Source organism: Nanorana parkeri, unplaced genomic scaffold (genome assembly GCF_000935625.1).
Source record: "Nanorana parkeri isolate BGI_ZX_2015 unplaced genomic scaffold, ASM93562v1 scaffold1351, whole genome shotgun sequence".
Taxonomy (NCBI): Eukaryota; Metazoa; Chordata; class Amphibia; order Anura; family Dicroglossidae; genus Nanorana; species Nanorana parkeri.
Genome location: NW_017307619.1, coordinates 373,055 through 391,743, shown reverse-complemented (window position 1 = coordinate 391,743; position 18,689 = coordinate 373,055). Strand labels below are relative to the sequence as shown.

Genomic DNA, 18,689 nt, shown 5'->3' with positions numbered 1-18,689 from the left:
TTTTATTGACTTTTTGGGGTACTGCAGTTTTTCGCCGTTTCACGGTCGCACGCAATCTGTAAACTGGGCATGTTGGGTATCGTTTTACTCGTTGTAACCTCATCTTTTATATTTCATTTAAAAAATGGGTAATTTGTTGTGTTTTGGGGCATTTAATTAAATTTGTCACTAAATTTTGGGGTTTAATAAGGAGTTGCGCTAATATTGCGCAACATAAAAATTTTCAACTACCACCATTTTATTCTATAGGGTCTTGGCATTCAGAAAATATATAATGTTGGGGGGTTTTACGTCATTTTCAGGCCTAAAATGTGGAATATAACATGGGTGCAAAAATTGAAAAAAGGGCCTCAGTCATGAAGGGGTTAAATCGATACATCGCTCAGATCACTAACTTCTAATATAACAGAACCCTAAAACATAAATAAATTTCATATTTCAAATTTCATAAATTATCCTATAATTGCATAGAGGAAATGGTGATGGTAGTGCAAAAAAATAGCATAATAGAACGCTCCAAAATGAAAAGTGCGTCCTTTGAAAACTGCTGTGTATACTTCCAAAAAACATCTTCCAGTTTTCCCCAATATGAATGCAAGAAAAGTGAAGAGAAAGTTTGGGATGGAATTTCTCTTGGATCCACTTAAGTATTAGCCTGAATATACCCCCTTCATTACCAGGCCATTTTTCAGTGCTGCAGTGCAACAGTTTGAATGACAATTACCTGTTAATGCAAAACTATACACAAATGGATTTTATATAATTTATTTTTTACTATATAAAGAAAAAGACAAAATGTAAAAAAAAGCCCTGATGTTCTCAGTGCCTATACCGAGGCCATAAATTGCCCCCCGAATTGTTTAGTTTAGGATAACACATACAGAGCAATAGTCAGAATGCAGGGGTCAGAATTGTTTTTATAATGCACAGAACAGCTTGCAGATTTCAATTGTCAGGAGTTAATGCCTCCTTATATAGGTAGTGGATGAAAAAAAAAAAGGTAGGTCCAAAAAAAAAAAACAGGTAGGAGCAATAAAAGATGAGTACGGGAGATTAATCACAAAAGACGAGGTATTAGAGTCATTCTTCTGCTCACTACATACTTAGTGTGTCAGATATCACAGTGGTTGACGGAGAATGGGTTTAACAAAGAGTAAACATTTTTTTAATCTAATTAATCGTCAGGACTTGATAAACTGCACCCCAGGGTACCTAAAGAGCTCAGCACCCCAGGGTACCTAAAGAGCTCAGCAAAGTTATAACAAGACCCTTGTTTCTAATTTTCAAGGACTCCACACTGACTGCAAGGGTACCATATTGACTGGCATAAAGCAACGGTAGTACCTATATTCAAAAAGTCTTTAAAGACACCTACTGGAGAAGTACAGACCGTGGTAATCGGCACTGCCATCGGCAGTGATTTCAGCCAAGAGTGTAGATTTGTTCAAGAAACGTTTGGACAATTTCTTGAGGGACCGTAATATCCAGGGATACCAGTATCCCTAAGAATGAGATGATGAGTGGACCTATATGGGTTGGACTTGATGGACGTATGTCTTTATTCAACCCCAAATACTATGTAACTATGTAACGGTATGTGACAACCGGCATGGATTTATGAAAGACTGTTCTTGTCAGACCAACCTACTAACATTCTATGAGGAGGTGATTTGCAACTTAGATGGAGAGAAGGCAGTGGATATAGTGTACCTGGATTTTGTATTAGCATTTGATATGGTAACACATAAATGCTTTGTACACGAGCTACAATCTATGGGCTTTGATGAAACGGTGTGTACATGGTAATGGTGTTACATGTACACACCAGTAAAAAAACCAAAACATTTTTTTAAAACGTTAGAACAAAAAAAAAATTCAGATTCTGCCTGACAAATTTTTTTATTTTCGGGTTCAGTCTGAAAAAAAAATCAATTTTGGCGCACCTCTAATATAAATCAGAAGTACTGAAATGGGTCTCTACGCTTTGTATGAAAAGTTAGCCCATATCTGCTCAAATTTACAGAACTGAATATTTCTGTGTGATTATGCTGATAAACATTGTTCTATATGTTGCAAAAGTTCATACAACAATACTAAAAATGGAGCAAAGAACCTACAATTCTTCCATTTTTGCTGGAAGCTGAAAATTACAGACATTGTGCTGGTAACTGGAGGTGCATATATCCATTTTGATTAAAAAAAAGGTATGTGCAAACATCTTAAGACTACTACTGCATGGGAAATAATAATAGTTATGTATGCTGACAGGTTCACTTTGAACTGCAGTCCAGAGAACAAAGGTTTCTTATGGCTAAAATGTCGAGGTTACACATAGAATATTTACATATTAATCACTCATATGTGTAAGACTGCAGGCTGGGAACTGCAATTTCAGGTCCAACACAACCAATCAAAATTGATTATTTATAGGCACAAAACAAGTCAAGTGTTTGTGTGATTTTTACCTATTGGCAATATATATAACTTATATACAGTAGTTTGGTCTCATGAAATCCATGTAGAGAATTACCTGTTCTTTCATGCTGGACTGAAGAAAGGCTAGGAGTAGAGCAACACTGGGGTGGCGGCAGCTCTGAATTCACCAGTGTAGAAGTAAGGAGGTCAATGTTTCCTGTTTGCAGACGAAATTTTTCCAACTCCTGAGACAACAGACTGAACTGCTCTGTCTGACTACGACATTTGTCTTCTAAAACTTTCACTTTAGCCTTTAAAAAAAAGAACACTTGGAGATAAGAGAATATTCAAATTTAAATAAGGACATACAGCAAAAAAGCAAAGAAACAGTGTGTAAAGCAGATTACCTGCATAACCAAATACAATGAAAGCGAAGAGTGTACAGTGATTAACTTGAGGTTATGTTTCAGCTTCTATTATTAATAAACATTCTCCCAAATAATTGCAGGTAGAAAGTACATTCATTTGCTGGACTGCTAAAGCAATACAATAACTTGGCCTTAAAGGGAACCGGTGAGACGAGAAATATGCAAGCTGCCATTGCTGACTAAAGTTATACACTCTTGGGGTACCATGCTGAACCTGACTTCATTACATAGTGAGCCACTGACCTGGAACAAGTATATAAAATATGTGAGAGTGAAGTCAGCGTACAAACCAAGGATGACCAAAAGAATATACACAAGATAGTTCTCAAGCAAAGCCACGATTAAAACCAAAAACCTAGGCTTTATTGCTTTCATTATGATTTTGTTTTGCTTGTTAATCTTTTTGCACTTGTGAGGAGACAACCCACCTCCTCAAAACCCTTCAATGCACAAGGGCCTTCTGTGCCTCAACATGAAGAACATGTTTTAGAATACAGTTTAGGTATTTCATACCTTAACAGGATGCAGTCTGCATGCTCTGGTGGTGAAGAAAGTTATCATGTTTAAGATGAAACACATATTTCCTTCTCTAACACTAGTCAGGAAAAGACAGAAAGTAGGGAAATAAATGCAAAATTAAGGCTGGAAAAATGGGCCGTCAATATTTTTTTTGAATGATCAGGAGTTGTGCGTAATAAGAGCTCAGAGACTATTATGGGTGAACTTGACCAAATATGGTCTTGCCACAAGGGAGATCTGCACCTCAAGGCAGATACATCTTCTGCTATCCCGACAAGTGATCTAATATAAAGAGATGCATAGATGCAAATCACAGTCTGGTAGTCAGGTGTGAGAAAAATCAATGTATAATTGAGGAACCAGCCAGAGAACTAAGGGACCAGAAGACATGAGATTACATTGATAACAGGAAAGGATGAAAAAAGTCATCTTTGACTATTCAGGCTACCTACCGCAAGAGCTATCACTGCTGATACTACAAAAATTCTAAAAGAACCTGAGTGGTAGAACAGGGAATTTTGTCTTGCTTGTAAAATTTGTTTCTTGGGGTACATCACAGGACACAGGGAGTTAAATCTGTAATGGATGGGTTAATGCAGCTAACCAGGTAATTAGACACCGGCAAATCAAAGCCAGTGTAATTCCTCCCACTTCCAGCCTGCCAGTTTAGCAACAGGCAGTACAAGAGTGGATCAGAGGCTGCAGCAGTTCGACCAAGTCCGCGTGCCACGGTCTCCTTGGCCAGATGGGAGAAATTAGGATCACCATAATGTCCTCTATCTCCATCTTGCGATAGAGGAGAGGAAAGATTATTTTGGAAGACGTAGATCAGGCTGCACTGATCCCATGGAGTCACCAAGGCATCCATTGTGAAGGCCTGTGGATTCCTGGTCCTGGTCACAAATCTGTCCATTTTGTTGTTGAACCTGGATATCAGGAGGTTGATATTCAGCATCCCCCGCCTGAGCCAAAAGTCCCAAAACATTTCCAGGTAAAGGCACAATTCTCTGTGGTCCACATTTTGACAACTGAAAAGTCAGCCTGCCAATTTTACACACTTCAGTTGTACACGATGGACTGGGCCAGGATGTGAAGGCTACCTGATTGTTGATGTTAGAAACTGTTGGGGTCCAGTAGCTGTAGTTGATGGGTCCAGCATTGGCGGGACCCAATGCTGAGGACAAAACAGATCCGGATAGCTGCTGTTAGGTGCTGCAGTGGTTGTGACTGGGAGTGAGAGGGGTATACAGGGTCTAATAGCTGTGAGGTGTCCAAGCACCTCAAGGAAGTTGTATATCCCATTCATTACAGAAGTAACTCTGGAAAGAGAGCCTGTGGACACAGTTATACCTGTGATGAGCGCTAGTCTTAGGCAGTAGTGACGTGAATTTCGGTTACACAAGTATGACTCATCTACAAAGGTTTACCGTTCAAAGAGAGTCTGTCACTTTGTCCATTCAAGCTCTCTTTAGCAACAACCCCCCTCCCACTCATACTAACTTTTCGAAGGCTCCCCTGCTCACTCCATTTCTCCACTGGAGCCAGGGGTCCAAACCTTCTGTAAGCTTTCACAAGGCTAAGAACTTCTTCCCCTCCCTCACATGACCGTGTTTGAGCTTGGCAATTGGCTGCTCAGGTCAGAGTACTGCATCCTGGGAGAAAATTACATGCTCTCCCCTACCCGGAAGAACTGAGTATTCCCAAAGGCTCTAAAAAGGAGCAATGGAGTTGAAGTGGCAAAAGTATTGGGGGGTATAGAGGGCAAATCAAAAGTAAAAACTATAAAAATCTTTTGAAGATGTGTTCAAAAGCACAGAATACAGAGGACATATTCCTTTCACTCCAACGTCAAAATAAGAACTAAATACTGTATATTGATGGCTTAAAATACATACCTGCAAAGTGTCCAGAGTACTCTGTATAAAAATGTAAGAAAAAACAAGTCAATATTAGTTGGTGTATCATATTTAAGCAGATCACCCAGACAGATATTATATTACATACATAGATATATTATAGACATTTTTTCTTTTTTATACACAAACACAGGTTTTTTTAACCATTGTACCTCTAAAAGATGGACTGCTCCTTCATGTTCTTTCTTGGCTTCAACCTGAGCCTGATAAATAAATAAATAAAAGGTAGTTTATTTACGTGGGCCCAGTATCATGAAGATTTTTTTTAGAACCGTGTAGTCTTTAAAATAACTTATGGCATTTATGAAGGCTGTTTATGGATACTTAAAAAAAAATGTTGGGATCCAGGCAAGTTTGGTTCAGGCTAGCACATTGGGTGAGCTGGAGACTTTCATATTCAAGCTCTTTAGCCATAAAGAGACACACTAGGGACGGAACATTGAATGCCAAACACACTCTGCATACTAATACTGAAGAAACCATCTGAGGTTACAGTCTTACAGAATATAATTTGTTAGCTGGGCACATTTGGTTTAGTTTACATTGAAACAATAGGATTAGGACAGAGGGTAAAGGGGAATTCCTCAATGTAGCTTTAGATACAGAAAGTAATAAACTGACAGAGGTTCTAAAATTTTCCTTCTGTATCCAATAAGAAAAAAAAAAAAGTTTGTTTTTCTTTAACCTTTCAGCATATCATATGCTCAAAGTGAATCATCAGTCCCTAATGTAAATGATCTGAAAGCAACTTTTGTCCTTCTATTTGTTCAAAAGTCTGTCAAAAATTCAAACGCTTTTCAGGGGTTTTCACATGCCTCCTTCTTTAGCTCAGTGTCCTGTTTATACAAACTTCCCAACTGTCCTTCATTTGGAGAGGCTGTCCCTTATTTGGAACCAAATCCCTCTGCCCCTCTTTTTGGTCCGATGCACAGATATCTCTGAAGGTTGCATTTAACTACCAAAAGTGTTATTCAGCACTAAAACCTTATGTTATCTCTCATTGATCGTGTTTACCATTTCAAAAAGTCAGTATAAAGGAACAGTAATGGTGGAAAAAAAACAATTCTGGGTTTAACCAATCATTATTGGCATATAAATGATTAATGGTCCGCATAACTGGGGGCGTAGCACAGGTGTGTCCATTGCCTCAATAAATTGTGCTGGAAGTGTCCCTGTTTCTCATCTCAGAAAAGTTGGAAGGCATGTTTATACTTCTTTACCTGGACTGCCGAGAATGCCATCAGAAAAGCAGGCTTGTGGTTGCCATACTCTGTGCTTACCTGTTGAAGACGTTTTACTTCTTCCTGTCTCTTCTGTAGTGCTAGCGCAGCATCTTCATGATCTTTTTCCAGCTGTTGCCTTCTCTCGGCCACATCTCGCATGTGCTAGAAAATAGAGCAGATTGGTTTTTTTTTCCCAGAAATATTTTAGTCACAATAAAATACCATTTTAAACTCCAGAAACATGCTTATGCATTGATTTGTCCAAGTTATGTATTTTAAAGATGCGATTATAAATCTATAGGCACTTTCCTTTGTGCCCCAGGGTCTTTTAAATCTAATAGGGAACACACCTGAAGGTACACACAAGATAGGTTTTACCAATGTAAAGAGGTCAAGGTCTTCCTTGCAGGATTCAGCTTCAAAGCTGAATGCCAAGTTTTAACCCCACCATATAACCAAATAGTAAAAAAAAAAAAATCTAACCTAATCTAAGCCAGAAAATCTAATCTAAAGGCCCCTTTTACTTGCCTAAATCCATAGTCATGTGATGCACTGGGTCCTGAGTCTTCTATCTTCTTTACTGCAGAGGGGAAGAGTCCTTCTGTGGATGTCCACAACACTGCCTGGGTGACGTGGACACTTACTATTGGCTGTCCAGCGGTGGGGTTCTTTCAGACTCCAGATGATGTCTCCAAGAGGCAATTGGTTTTTGCAGGCACGGACAGCAATGCTGACACCACTGATCATCTCACCCTGAAGTGGCGCTGCAGGAGGACATGGTCCAGTGGACAGAGGCAAGTATATATGAGCTTCAAAAGGTATTTAGGTAGATAGGTTTAAGCTTTACCTGGAGATGGACTTTGAAGTACAGCTATTACAGTAATACGAAGGCTGTTGGCCTTTTAAAAATGCTTATTGTCTTGCCGTGTCTCGCTTCAATACGTCTGAATCACAGACTAGGAACAAGAGTTTGATAAATCCTCATATCTATACCTGTTCTAGGTCAGTGGCTAAAAAATAATGAAGCCAAAACATCCGCAAGGCAACAAGTCAACTGGCATTTTTAGAAGGAACAAGAGCACTTCAATAAATCCTTCCTCAAAAAAAGTAGAAAGACAACCAATTATACAAAAAACTTAAGCGTGGAAGAAAAAAGAAAAATAAAAACCAAAAAATCCTGGCATACCTGATAAAAAGTTAAGAGAAGTAAAAAGAAACAGGGAAGGATGGTCAGAGAGCAAATACAATGATTATAGCAATGGTTGCCCTAAGCATGCGTCTACACAAAATCCTTAGGGGACACGTCCACTTAAATACCCTTTGACATGTATATGCGCTATATAAATCATTCCTGACACATCTGCTTACACAGAACACTGACCGGTATAAACAATATATTGCCAAATGTGGACACCTGACCATCTCACCTACAGTATATGAGTTCTTTGGACATTCCATTCCAAAATCAAGGGCATTACTATGGCATTGGCCCAGTGTTTGTTGGTATAACAGCCTCCACTTTTCTGAAAGAGCTTTCCACAAGACTTTGCAGTGTGTCCATGACTTTTTGAGCCAGTTCAGTCAAAACAGCATTTGTGAGGTCGGGTACCAATGCTGGACAAAAAGATCTGGCTCACAATCAGTAATTAAATTTATCCCCAAGGTAACTCGTCAAACCACGTCTTTTATGGACCTGGCTTTGTGCACAGGGGCACAGTCATGCTGGAACAGAAAAGGGCCTTCCCTAAACTTTTTCCTCAAGTTTAGAATCATAATAAAATCTAAAAGGTCTCTTTACTGCATGTATAATGTTAATAGAACCCTTCACTGGAGATCCATAAACTAAATTTGCAGGATGTCCACATATTTTTGGCCATAAGGTCGCTGTGATGGACACGTGTCCACAAACTGTGGCATATATAGTGTACATTTGAGCTACTTTACAAATTGGTATTTATACTGTTTAACCAATATAGTAATTTTCCAAAATTAGTCTCCTTATATATTTTATTTAATGAATGATGGGAGAGAAACCAAATCTACTCACCTCACAAGTTTTTTTTTTTTTCCTTCCAAACTGCTTTTACTAATTTATTCCAAAAATAATCACAGAAAAAAACTGGCATATACATCAAAAAAATCAATAGTTACACAAACACCACAAACAAACAGGTATAGACATATCAATAACAGATTGTGGTACACGGAGTCGCTACTCAACCCTGACAAGTTCTAATTTTATTGTAAGCACAAGACAGCTGCGAAATAGTGAATGATCCTACTACAGCTCTGGTTAGAAACAACATTTACAGATTGTAAGCTCTCACGAGCAGGGTCCTTCTAACCCTTTTGCATGGCATTGTAATTGTTTAAACCAAATTAACAGCGTTAGTGGGTGAGTCAAATAACCATGTATAAGTGTTGGTGAACTAGAAGTCATAAAATCACCACGTGAATGCAAGTACCGTTAATCAAATGCAAAATAAACGCGGCACTGTACTAATGAATGAACATATATGCGGTTGGAAAGTGACTTATATCAAAGTGATTCTAGATGTTTCAGTGTGTAAAATAAAGTGAATATATCTACACCAATTAAAAAGATTAGACCAATACATCCCCCTAATAGAATGCGTACTCACCGCAAACTTTTGGCTGCAACAGACAGCCCCAAAGTTTTTGTCTGATGGGACACCGTTACTGCGGCGTCTTTCATATCTTGTACTTTACCATCAGTCCTCAGTGTAAAGTATTCCCACAGGCATGCAGAGAGAAAATTATTTAAATCGGGTAATCGTTCCAAAATAGTTTATTTTGTAATTGTAAATGACAATTAATGGTGCTTAAAAAAATTATTATAAACGAATAAAGTCTCTGTGTTGTGCTGCAAAAAAAAATTATATATATAAACAAAAAAAGTCTCTGTAGTATATAGCTCCGCTTTAAAAACAGATAGCTGAGCCTTCCAGTGTTCGGTGGAGTAGTGCTTTACTGGGGTTTGTATTGAGACCAATACATCCCCCTAATAGAATGCGTACTCACCGCAAACTTTTGGCTGCAACAGACAGCCCCAAAGTTTTTGTCTGATGGGACACCGTTACTGCGGCGTCTTTCATATCTTGTACTTTACCATCAGTCCTCAGTGTAAAGTATTCCCACAGGCATGCAGAGAGAAAATTATTTAAATCGGGTAATCGTTCCAAAATAGTTTATTTAAAATTTCTTTTAAAATTGAAAAATCACATTCGGCCAGTCCGAAAGCAAACGTGTTTGGTATGGTAGACCCGCCCCTACGCGTTTCGTCACCACCAACGTCTTCAGGGGAAATGCAGGTTTGTCTTCCCATACCAAATCACAGTTTATATAGCGTACATCAAAGTTTATACAACAATGGGCCACTAGATGTCTCACTAGCTCCATACATTGGAAATGTTTCTGTTACAGCCAAAAGTTTGCCGTGAGTACGCATTCTTTGTAGTATTTAAAGGAAGCACTATTTTGGGTTTAGATCACTGCCACCTGTTTGAGATTTAACTAATTGAACTCTTAGCGCTGCTTATTTTGTTATATCATTGTATTGTAACTGCACTGTCTCCCCATATGTTGTAAAGCGCTGTGCAAGCGGTTGTCGCTATATAAATCCTGTATAATAACACTAAAACGCAAAATAGACCAAAGATTTTAAATATAACAATGCACATGTGGCGCCTCTTTTCTGTTTCTGTACTAACCCTCAGCACTTGCTCTAAGTTCTCCAGTTTGCTGTGCAGTCGATGATTCTCCTTAAGGGCAGAATCTCGTTGTTCAGTCACCTCAGATAAATGTCTCTTCAAGTCAGCATTTTCAGCTTCAACCTACAAAAGCAGATTTACCATCAAGACCAATTGCACACTGAAAAGATGTTATACTAACATATATAGGAAACAATGCCTACCTTGGCTGCCCACTTTACTCTGCTGCAGAGCCTTGAATTTTCTTCCACGAGGCGTTCATTCTCGCTTTGCACTGACTGAAGTTTGATTTCCTGTTCCCATTTAAAGACAGCAAAAATATAGTTGATCAAATAATGCCATTCCACTACTAGCATTCATTTACATTACCTTACATTTATCTTCGACAAATGTGTAGCAAGCCAGGCTTCTCATGGTATAACAACAACTTTTCTTAGTAAAATTTGCAATATTATGGAAGCAAGGAAAATCATGTTAGATTTACTGCAGCTCTTGTACCTCAATGTCTAAGCCCTGCTGGAGAAGAGAGCTTGCGTTGGTGTGAGCACCACAATAGGAAGTACTTTAGGTACAGGAGCTGGCCCTGCAGATGCTGGAGTGTCAGCAAACGTCACTCCAGGTGCAGAGTACAAAGCAACATACACAGGAGGTGCAGGAGTCTGGTCTGCAGATGCTGGAATGCCTGCATGCTTAGATGCCACTTCTGCTGCAATGTACCCTCTGCACTCCTCTCCTGCACATAGTGCCCATCATCGTGTCCTCAGGCACAGTTCTCCTGCACATACTATTCACGGTCATACAACTCAGAAACTCCTGTCCTGCAAATACTTCCTGCTCTCTGCTCTGATACCCTCCATCTGCCTACACTTGCCCATTGCCTGCTGCCATACCCTCTGCACTCCTCTCCTGCACATACTTATGACTAATGTTCTGCACTCCTCTCCTGCACATACTGCCCAATGTCATATCCTCCAACGCTTCTCCTGCACATGCTGTGAATCAAAACACCTTTGTAAGATGGTTTGAAATATCCTCCAACTTGCCTGGTTTGGATTGGCCACACAGTGGTTAATAAGCCTTAAAAAACAACCACCAAAGAAAAACAAAAACACACACTATATGGGGGAAGGCATCTATCTGCCCAGAGAACTTGTCCGAGAGTCAGTGGATCAACTGGTAAATTTGAGATATTCCTGTTTTATGAGTTTCTAATCAGATCCTGGACGCACAGAATTCTATTTTCCCTAAAAGCAGGTAAATGCCCAGTCTGAGTGACACCTCTGAACAGTCAGGACATGCATTTATATACATTTAGAAATGGCATATAAAACATAGAATTAACGCTACTAGTGTGAATAAGGCTTTAGCCAGCATGTTAGACTCAGGTACTTACACTGGTTACATCTAAAAATACATCTAGTTATTTTTAATTTATACATGGCTGTATTCATTTTGTTTTTATATATCTGCCTGGAGTTCAGTGTTAAACAGCTGGGCTCCATTATGTTGCCATTTGTTTGTTAGGATACCATCCCATTTAATAGGAATCAGACTATTAAATTTAGCACAGCTTCCCTCTTGCTTCTATAGCCATGGCTTTTTTTTTTTTTTTTTGTATTTTTTACAATCACACCCCCTTGGTGTGGAGACAAGTTCAGACAGAAAAGTTTCAGGCAGAAAGAGAACAGCTCACCCATTCACCTTAACAGGAGAGGGTGTTATCCTTTCTCTGCTTTGCACATTATTCATGCTGTGCTAGGTTATTGCCACGTGTGGTAGCTTAATGCTTCCCAGAGAGTTACAATACATTTCTGAATTTACAACGCGTGTTTAAATTGCTTATTTCCATTCAATGGAGCTACCTGTGCTTGTCTGGTATATCATCAGATGCCAATTCCCCTATACAACAGGTGGCCTAATATATGAATTATTATATCGTTAACACAACTGTGGATTAAATATAGTAAATCCATTTTGCTGCAAATGATTATCTTAGCCCCAAAAATTGTCTGCCACAATTATTTTAGGAATGTCCCTATGCCAGTTCTGAACTGTATGAATTGGGATTTCGCATCATTCCTCTTTAAAGCAGAAGTAAACAGGAAAAAAATAAACTGCTGCAAAGTTGGGATTCTTGACAGAAGAGACATAAAAGGTTTCTTCTACCAAAAAATCCACCCATGATTTGTTATTTTTCTTCTGTACACTGCACATGCTAGCATTTCTAAGATATGAATAATGGGCCTGATCACATCAACAGTGACCACCCAATTGCCAAAAGAGGACTTTAAAGAACCCAGAAGTGTCAGGAGCAGAGATGGCAGGGGTGGGGGACAGAGCTGAGGACCTAAGATCAATCCTAAAGCGCTGGAGAAGGGCACACTTTTCAGGCAAGTGTGCCTAGTGTGCCTATGCTACTTGCATATTAGTGCAAAAAAAAAAAACTATTCAAAGCGGTTCTCTTCCACTGTAAGAATTCTTTATAGGATAAAGAAAAAAAATGAATGCACACTGTGCTCCAAAGCTTGTCATACAGATATTTGGATCTGGTGATGGGGAATGCCATCAAAGGCATCTGATCTGATCAATGGTGTTCATTTAATTCATATAATATTAATAGCTCTTACATTATTGCTAATTGACCTAATATGCTTAGCCTTTTATGTATTTTAACCAGTTGACATCCGCGGCGTTAAACCCCCTTCCCATCCAGGCCATTTTTCAGTATTCAGCGCTGCGGTACTTTGACTGACATTTATTCTGTCATGCAGCGCTGTACTGAAATGAATTTTATACCCTTTTTTGGGGACAGATAGAGCTTTCTTTTGGTGGTATTTATTCACCACTGGGGTTTTTATTTTTTTACTATATTAAAGAAACAATTACCGAAATTTTTAAAAAAAACAGTTTTCCCTATATTAAATGATAAAACATTTATTATTACCCAATTTTTTGGTAAAATATAAAAGACGGGGTCACGTTGGTAAAAAGACACCAAACATGTCAAGCCTTAAAATTGCGTGCACGCGTGAAACCTCAAAAAACGATAATACCCAAAATTGGCCATAGGCGACGCTTTAAAAGCTGTTACCGCTCATCAGTTTAGTGTTATCAGTGATTGATGGCCCTAAAATGATTGCTCTCACTGCGACGTTCGCGCCAATATGTAACATGTGTAGCGCAATTGTAATTTGCGCCGGTTTGCTGGGGGGCGGACGCGAACGAGCACATATAGACGATCGGCTGGCTATGGAGCTAGGGGGCATGCAAGAGCAGAAAAAAAATGCCGTCTGGCGATGGCAACCCGCCAATGCAGCAGTGCCGTCCATCCGTTTTTTTTCTACGGGCGGACGGCAAGAGGTTAAAGCAAAATGTGATATTTCCATTATTTTGTTCTTCCCCTTAATATTGAATACATTACTGCAAACAAACATGGCATTGACCTAGAAATCTAAATCTGCATGTTAAAGTTTTAATGGCACAAACTATTCTTTCACTTCCACAAGACATCTCTCACACTAGTTAAATATTTGCTTTCAAGTGCATATCGGAGTGACAGTGATACGGATATAAAGATCTGAGCAGAGGGGGAAAAAATGTTTGTAGCACAGAAGATGAATTCTGTCACACAAACATTCTTTATGATAAAAAGCCTACTACAAAAAAAAAATGAGATCACTGCCAAATACAGTCTGCTAATGACCTGTATGTAAACAGAACTTCAACTGTCCTCAAAAACTTTAGACATGCAGTTTCTATTACATTCTCTTAAGGTGCCCATACACTGTGCGAAGGAGCTGGCCGGAAAATTCTCGTACAATAGGAGCCAGCAGCCAAAGAACTGCCTGCTCTCATGAGTTATTTTGACAGCAGCCGCTGGCAAAATACAATGCACACAGCGGGATTCCTCGATTGACACACTCCTAAGTTTTGAGGGAGGAATCTGCTAGGGATGCACCGATACCAGTTCAGATAACAGTGCCGACCCTTGGCATTTTCATGAACTACCGTACGCACATATTACAATACGCCTAGGTGTGAATGGGGCCTAAAAACAGAGATGTACAAATCCCAGGAGCTCCGTATGCTCCTTACAAATGACAGCTGCCTCCTAATTTTTGAATTTTTCTCTAGTCTAGTGTTGGAGCTGGAAAAGTATCTGTACTTGTACCGAGTACTGTACGGTACATGGTATCGGTGCATCCCTATAATCTGCTCTATTTTTCTCGTTCATCCTGTGGGTTGAATGAGAAAAATAGATCAGTGTATAGCCACCTTTAATGAAAATCAAGAGAATGGAATCAATACTCTGTTTGGCATGGCTGGGGCTGGCTAGCAAGTCTCCAAAGCCTAAGTAGCCCAGTCAGTCAGTCAAATGAACACCAGAGAAAAACTGTAGATGAAATCTAATTATTTTAGTCCACATTAGTTTTAGGCACAAATGTTTGGATAGTGAAAGTGGCTCCCCTCCCAAACAGTATTCTATACCTTTGGCCAACAAACTGAATATTAATGAGGATTTGACAACATTTCTAATGTTTTAAAATTAACTCCTTCAGATAACACAAGGTGAAAAAAAGAACAAAAAAAAACACCACTTTAGAAATAGTGGGGTGCCTTAGTCTGGCCATCATCCTCTAAGTACCAGTTTGAGGCAGATTTCACTGACCAGATTTTAGTTTTTAGACACATAGGGGGTGATTTACTAACCTAAACACATGCACGCACCCGGTGCGTGTGATTTTTACACAGCAAAACGTATTTATCAACCAAAAAGTCTCTAAAAGCATATTTCCACTAATGCCATATATGGAAAAATCATGCACATGATGCATATATAATGCTGCTTCACAGTTTAGACAAAAATGGTTAGTTCATGCATTTACATTCCTGCATTCATCAACGCAAGCAACACAATGTAGAGCTAATTTACACAACATCACCTTGCAATTCATGCAGGGCTTTCCACAACACACCTGCTGGGTGTGTACACACTACAAAGGTGTCTAGATTCCACCCATAGATCATGCTGGGAGGGAACACGCTACAGAGGTGTATACTTGTTCGTGGCGTGTTTATAAGGTTAGTAAATCAAACCCATACAGTCCAGGAAGTATACCAAAATTGCTGGTAAAGGTCCCCACACACCTTACGATAATCGCGGGAAATCCCGCGATCGTACGATTATCGTAAGGTGTGTGGAAGCCGTGCGACCTCTACTACTGTAAGGTCGCATGACTTTAAACTTACGGACATGTTCGAAAACCCGCCGAGCATCGTATGATGTTCGGCGGGTTTGTGGCATGTCCGTACAATAAAAGCTGTACGGGCCGGTGTGCGCAAGCGCACACTGCCCGTTCGGCATTGCGGTCATCGGAAGCCCGCCCCTCAAGGGGCGTGGCTTGCGATCATCGCAAGTACGATCTGCCTATGCAAGATAGGTAGATCGTACGTTTCTTTAAGTACCTTACAACCATCGCAAGACAAAAGTCTTGCGATGGTTGTAAGGTGTGTGCCCAGCCTAACAAGGGTGGACAAATCATTTATGCTGATCATGCAGCTGCACAAGGTCTCTTTAGCACTAAGGGGCCCTTTCATATTAGAAATGGGACAGGTGGCTGCTGGGACCCCTCCTACTATCATGCAGACATGGACATGGCTCGCCTATAATATCTAGCAGACAACTGATATGCAGCTCATGTTTGTTTTAACCTCGTCAGTAACCGAATGGGAAGGGGATCCAAAAATTAGTCTTGCAGGATCAGCCGACATGGCACTGGAAGGTGAGATATCAGGTTTAAACCTTTTATTATATAAAAGCATGCATCACAGACTTTGAGGTCTATGCCGAAATTATCTGCCCCTAATCAAATTCACCTTATGTACAGTATGTATCTATGTCCATGGTATAGACAGAAGCAGGTAAACATAATAGCTGTAACCAAGACAACAGATGCAAATCAATGTACAATATATATTTTTTGAATGGCAAGTATATTTTAAATAGAATATTAAATATTTTTACACACAAAGAATCATGACGTTTTCTACATTCCAGCCGTCACAGATATTTATGGGAATACAAAAGGAAACTGGAAAATGTATAAATGTATTTCATTTTAGGATTATATTACGAGCGAGAAATAATCTTGCAGCTGCCCATTTTTCCAAATATGATTTAGTGTAGGTGACAAAAGAGTCAGTATATGCCAGGGTTGTTTTAATTGAACTCTTGCTTCCAATGAAAAAGCACGTTGCGGAAACCTGTCTTTAAAGGGTTGCTTTTGACTGGGATCGTCGTGGACGTAAAAAAACAACTTTTTATGGTCTAACATTTCCTGTTTCCTCAATTTCACTACATCTTTTTGCATATGCTACTTAGGTTTATGTTCCTGTCCTCTGAGCTTCCAGCAAAATGGAATGTGGAAGGAACTCAATCATAATAAGCCATTTCTAGTAGGAGGGACTAAGAGTGCGTTTTTTACCACTCATTGCAGCCAGAGTAAGAAAAGGAACTACAATTTACTAAATGTAAAGTAATGCACTTTGGGGTTAAAAATAGACAAGCGGATTACACATTAATGGGAACTCCACTAGGGAAGTCACAAATGGAAAAATATTTGGGGGTCATGGTAGACCACAGGTTGATTAATAGATTGCAATGCCAGGCTGCGGTAAACAAAGCCAGCAGAGTACTGTCATGTATTAAAAATGGAATGTACTGCAGAGACAAGGCTATAATTTTGTCACTTTATAGATCGCTGGTTCGGCCTCATCTGGAGTATGCGGTCCAGTTTTGGTCACCAATCCACAGAAAGGATGTCCTTGAACTGGAAAGAGTCCAGAAGAGGGCAACCAAATTAATTAAGGGGATGGAGGACCAAAGCAATAAGACAAGATTACGAAATGTAAACATGTTCACGCTAGAGGTGAGGAGATTAAAGGGGAGATATGATTTTCTTGTACAAGAGGTTCAATGGAAATAGCAACCTCAGAAATAAACTCTTTACGGTAACCTCCATAACAAAGGACTAGAGGCCACCACCTAAAACTGGTGGAGAAAAAATTTAAGCACAAGGGGCATAGGGGCTTCTTCTTAGTTAGAGTGGTTAGGGTCTGGAACTCGCTGCCACTAGCAGTGATCTCAGCTATGACTGTTGAATCATTAAAAAAGCATTTGGACGATTTCCTCAGGGTCCGCAACATACAGGGGTACTGGTACACTAAGAAGATGACACATGGACTCATCCACACTCGTACACATGTAGATTCACATGCATACACGCTATAGGTTGGACTTGAAGGACCTGTGTCTTTTTTCAACCTCAAATACTATGTAACTATGCAGTTAAGCTTGCAAAGCCTACAGCTGAACTAGAGAGGAATTTTCTCAAAACTGTTTAATTATGGATATATAAAAGCACAAGCTGGTATAAATGCAGTAAAAAAATTAAGGGAGTAAGGGAGGGTTATAACATCTGCCTTTTTTTGTCATCTCTGTCCCATTGGGGAGATTCTCCTTCACTTTTTTTTTTTTCACTTTAAAAACATTTCAGTGAGAACAGTCACCAGGACAAATAGAGGGCGAATCACCCTAAGGGGGATAAAAACAGCAATAAAACCCTGTCAGGGGTTATAGTCCCTCTCCACTAGATCCTAGACAAAAAAAAAAAAAGTGTTTTGGCATCAGTTGCAGTTGCACTTTAAAACCATTAGAAAATGAAAAGCTACAGAAAGAAAATTTTAGGTGTCCAGACTCTTCTCTACAGATCACAGGTGGCCCTGGGATGGTGTACTTGGGTACTTGAAATGCCCCATATCTATCTGCTCCAGACTCTGCTTAAAGTGACATTAAATCCAAAATGTTTCCCCTCCCCCCATGTAAATGTTAGCACTTACCTCAAATGATGTCTCTTATTCTGATCTTCCTCTTCTTTCCCCATGTTTTCATGTGTCCCTCCAGTGGTGCGACGTCACTCCGATCCAGCGCTGACTGCTCTGTCTCTCCGATCCAGCGGTGTCTGCAGGCGGGTGCACGCGTCCATAGACTTACCTTGCGTCTCTGCTAGTCTCCCGGCCGAGAATCGGAACTGCGCATGCGCCCGCCCCAAGTTCCTTTGCGGCCGTACGATCACTTCCTGATTCTCGGCGCGAGCAGCGATAACGAGGTAAGTTTAAAACCAGTTCAAGCGTTTGTTTTTTAAACTTCTTGCCTATATCTACTGCTTGCTAGCAGTAGATATAGGCAAAAAAAAACGGAGGGTTTAGAACCCCTTTAAAAGGAGAACTATGAGATGAGTGATTTTCACTCACCTCATAGTTCTAGCCGACCTGTGACAATGAGACTGTCACAGGTCGGCTCAGTAGATCGGGAGGTGAGCGAACACATACCAGCGCTCGCTCACATCTCGATCCTGTCACGGCTCTCTGCCGTGACAGGGGAGGGGCTGGATTCCC

At 39.9% G+C, this 18,689-nt stretch overlaps 1 protein-coding gene across 1 annotated transcript in view; it reads right to left on the bottom strand.

Moving 5' to 3' along the window:
* Nucleotides 1–18,689, bottom strand: part of TSPOAP1 (TSPO associated protein 1) — a 130,468-nt gene that overhangs the window by 52,272 nt on the left and 59,507 nt on the right. The window contains 5 exon segments of the mRNA XM_018569541.1: nucleotides 2,531–2,726; nucleotides 5,431–5,481; nucleotides 6,559–6,663; nucleotides 10,233–10,355; nucleotides 10,436–10,525. Of these exon segments, the coding sequence (XP_018425043.1) occupies nucleotides 2,531–2,726; nucleotides 5,431–5,481; nucleotides 6,559–6,663; nucleotides 10,233–10,355; nucleotides 10,436–10,525 (565 nt within the window).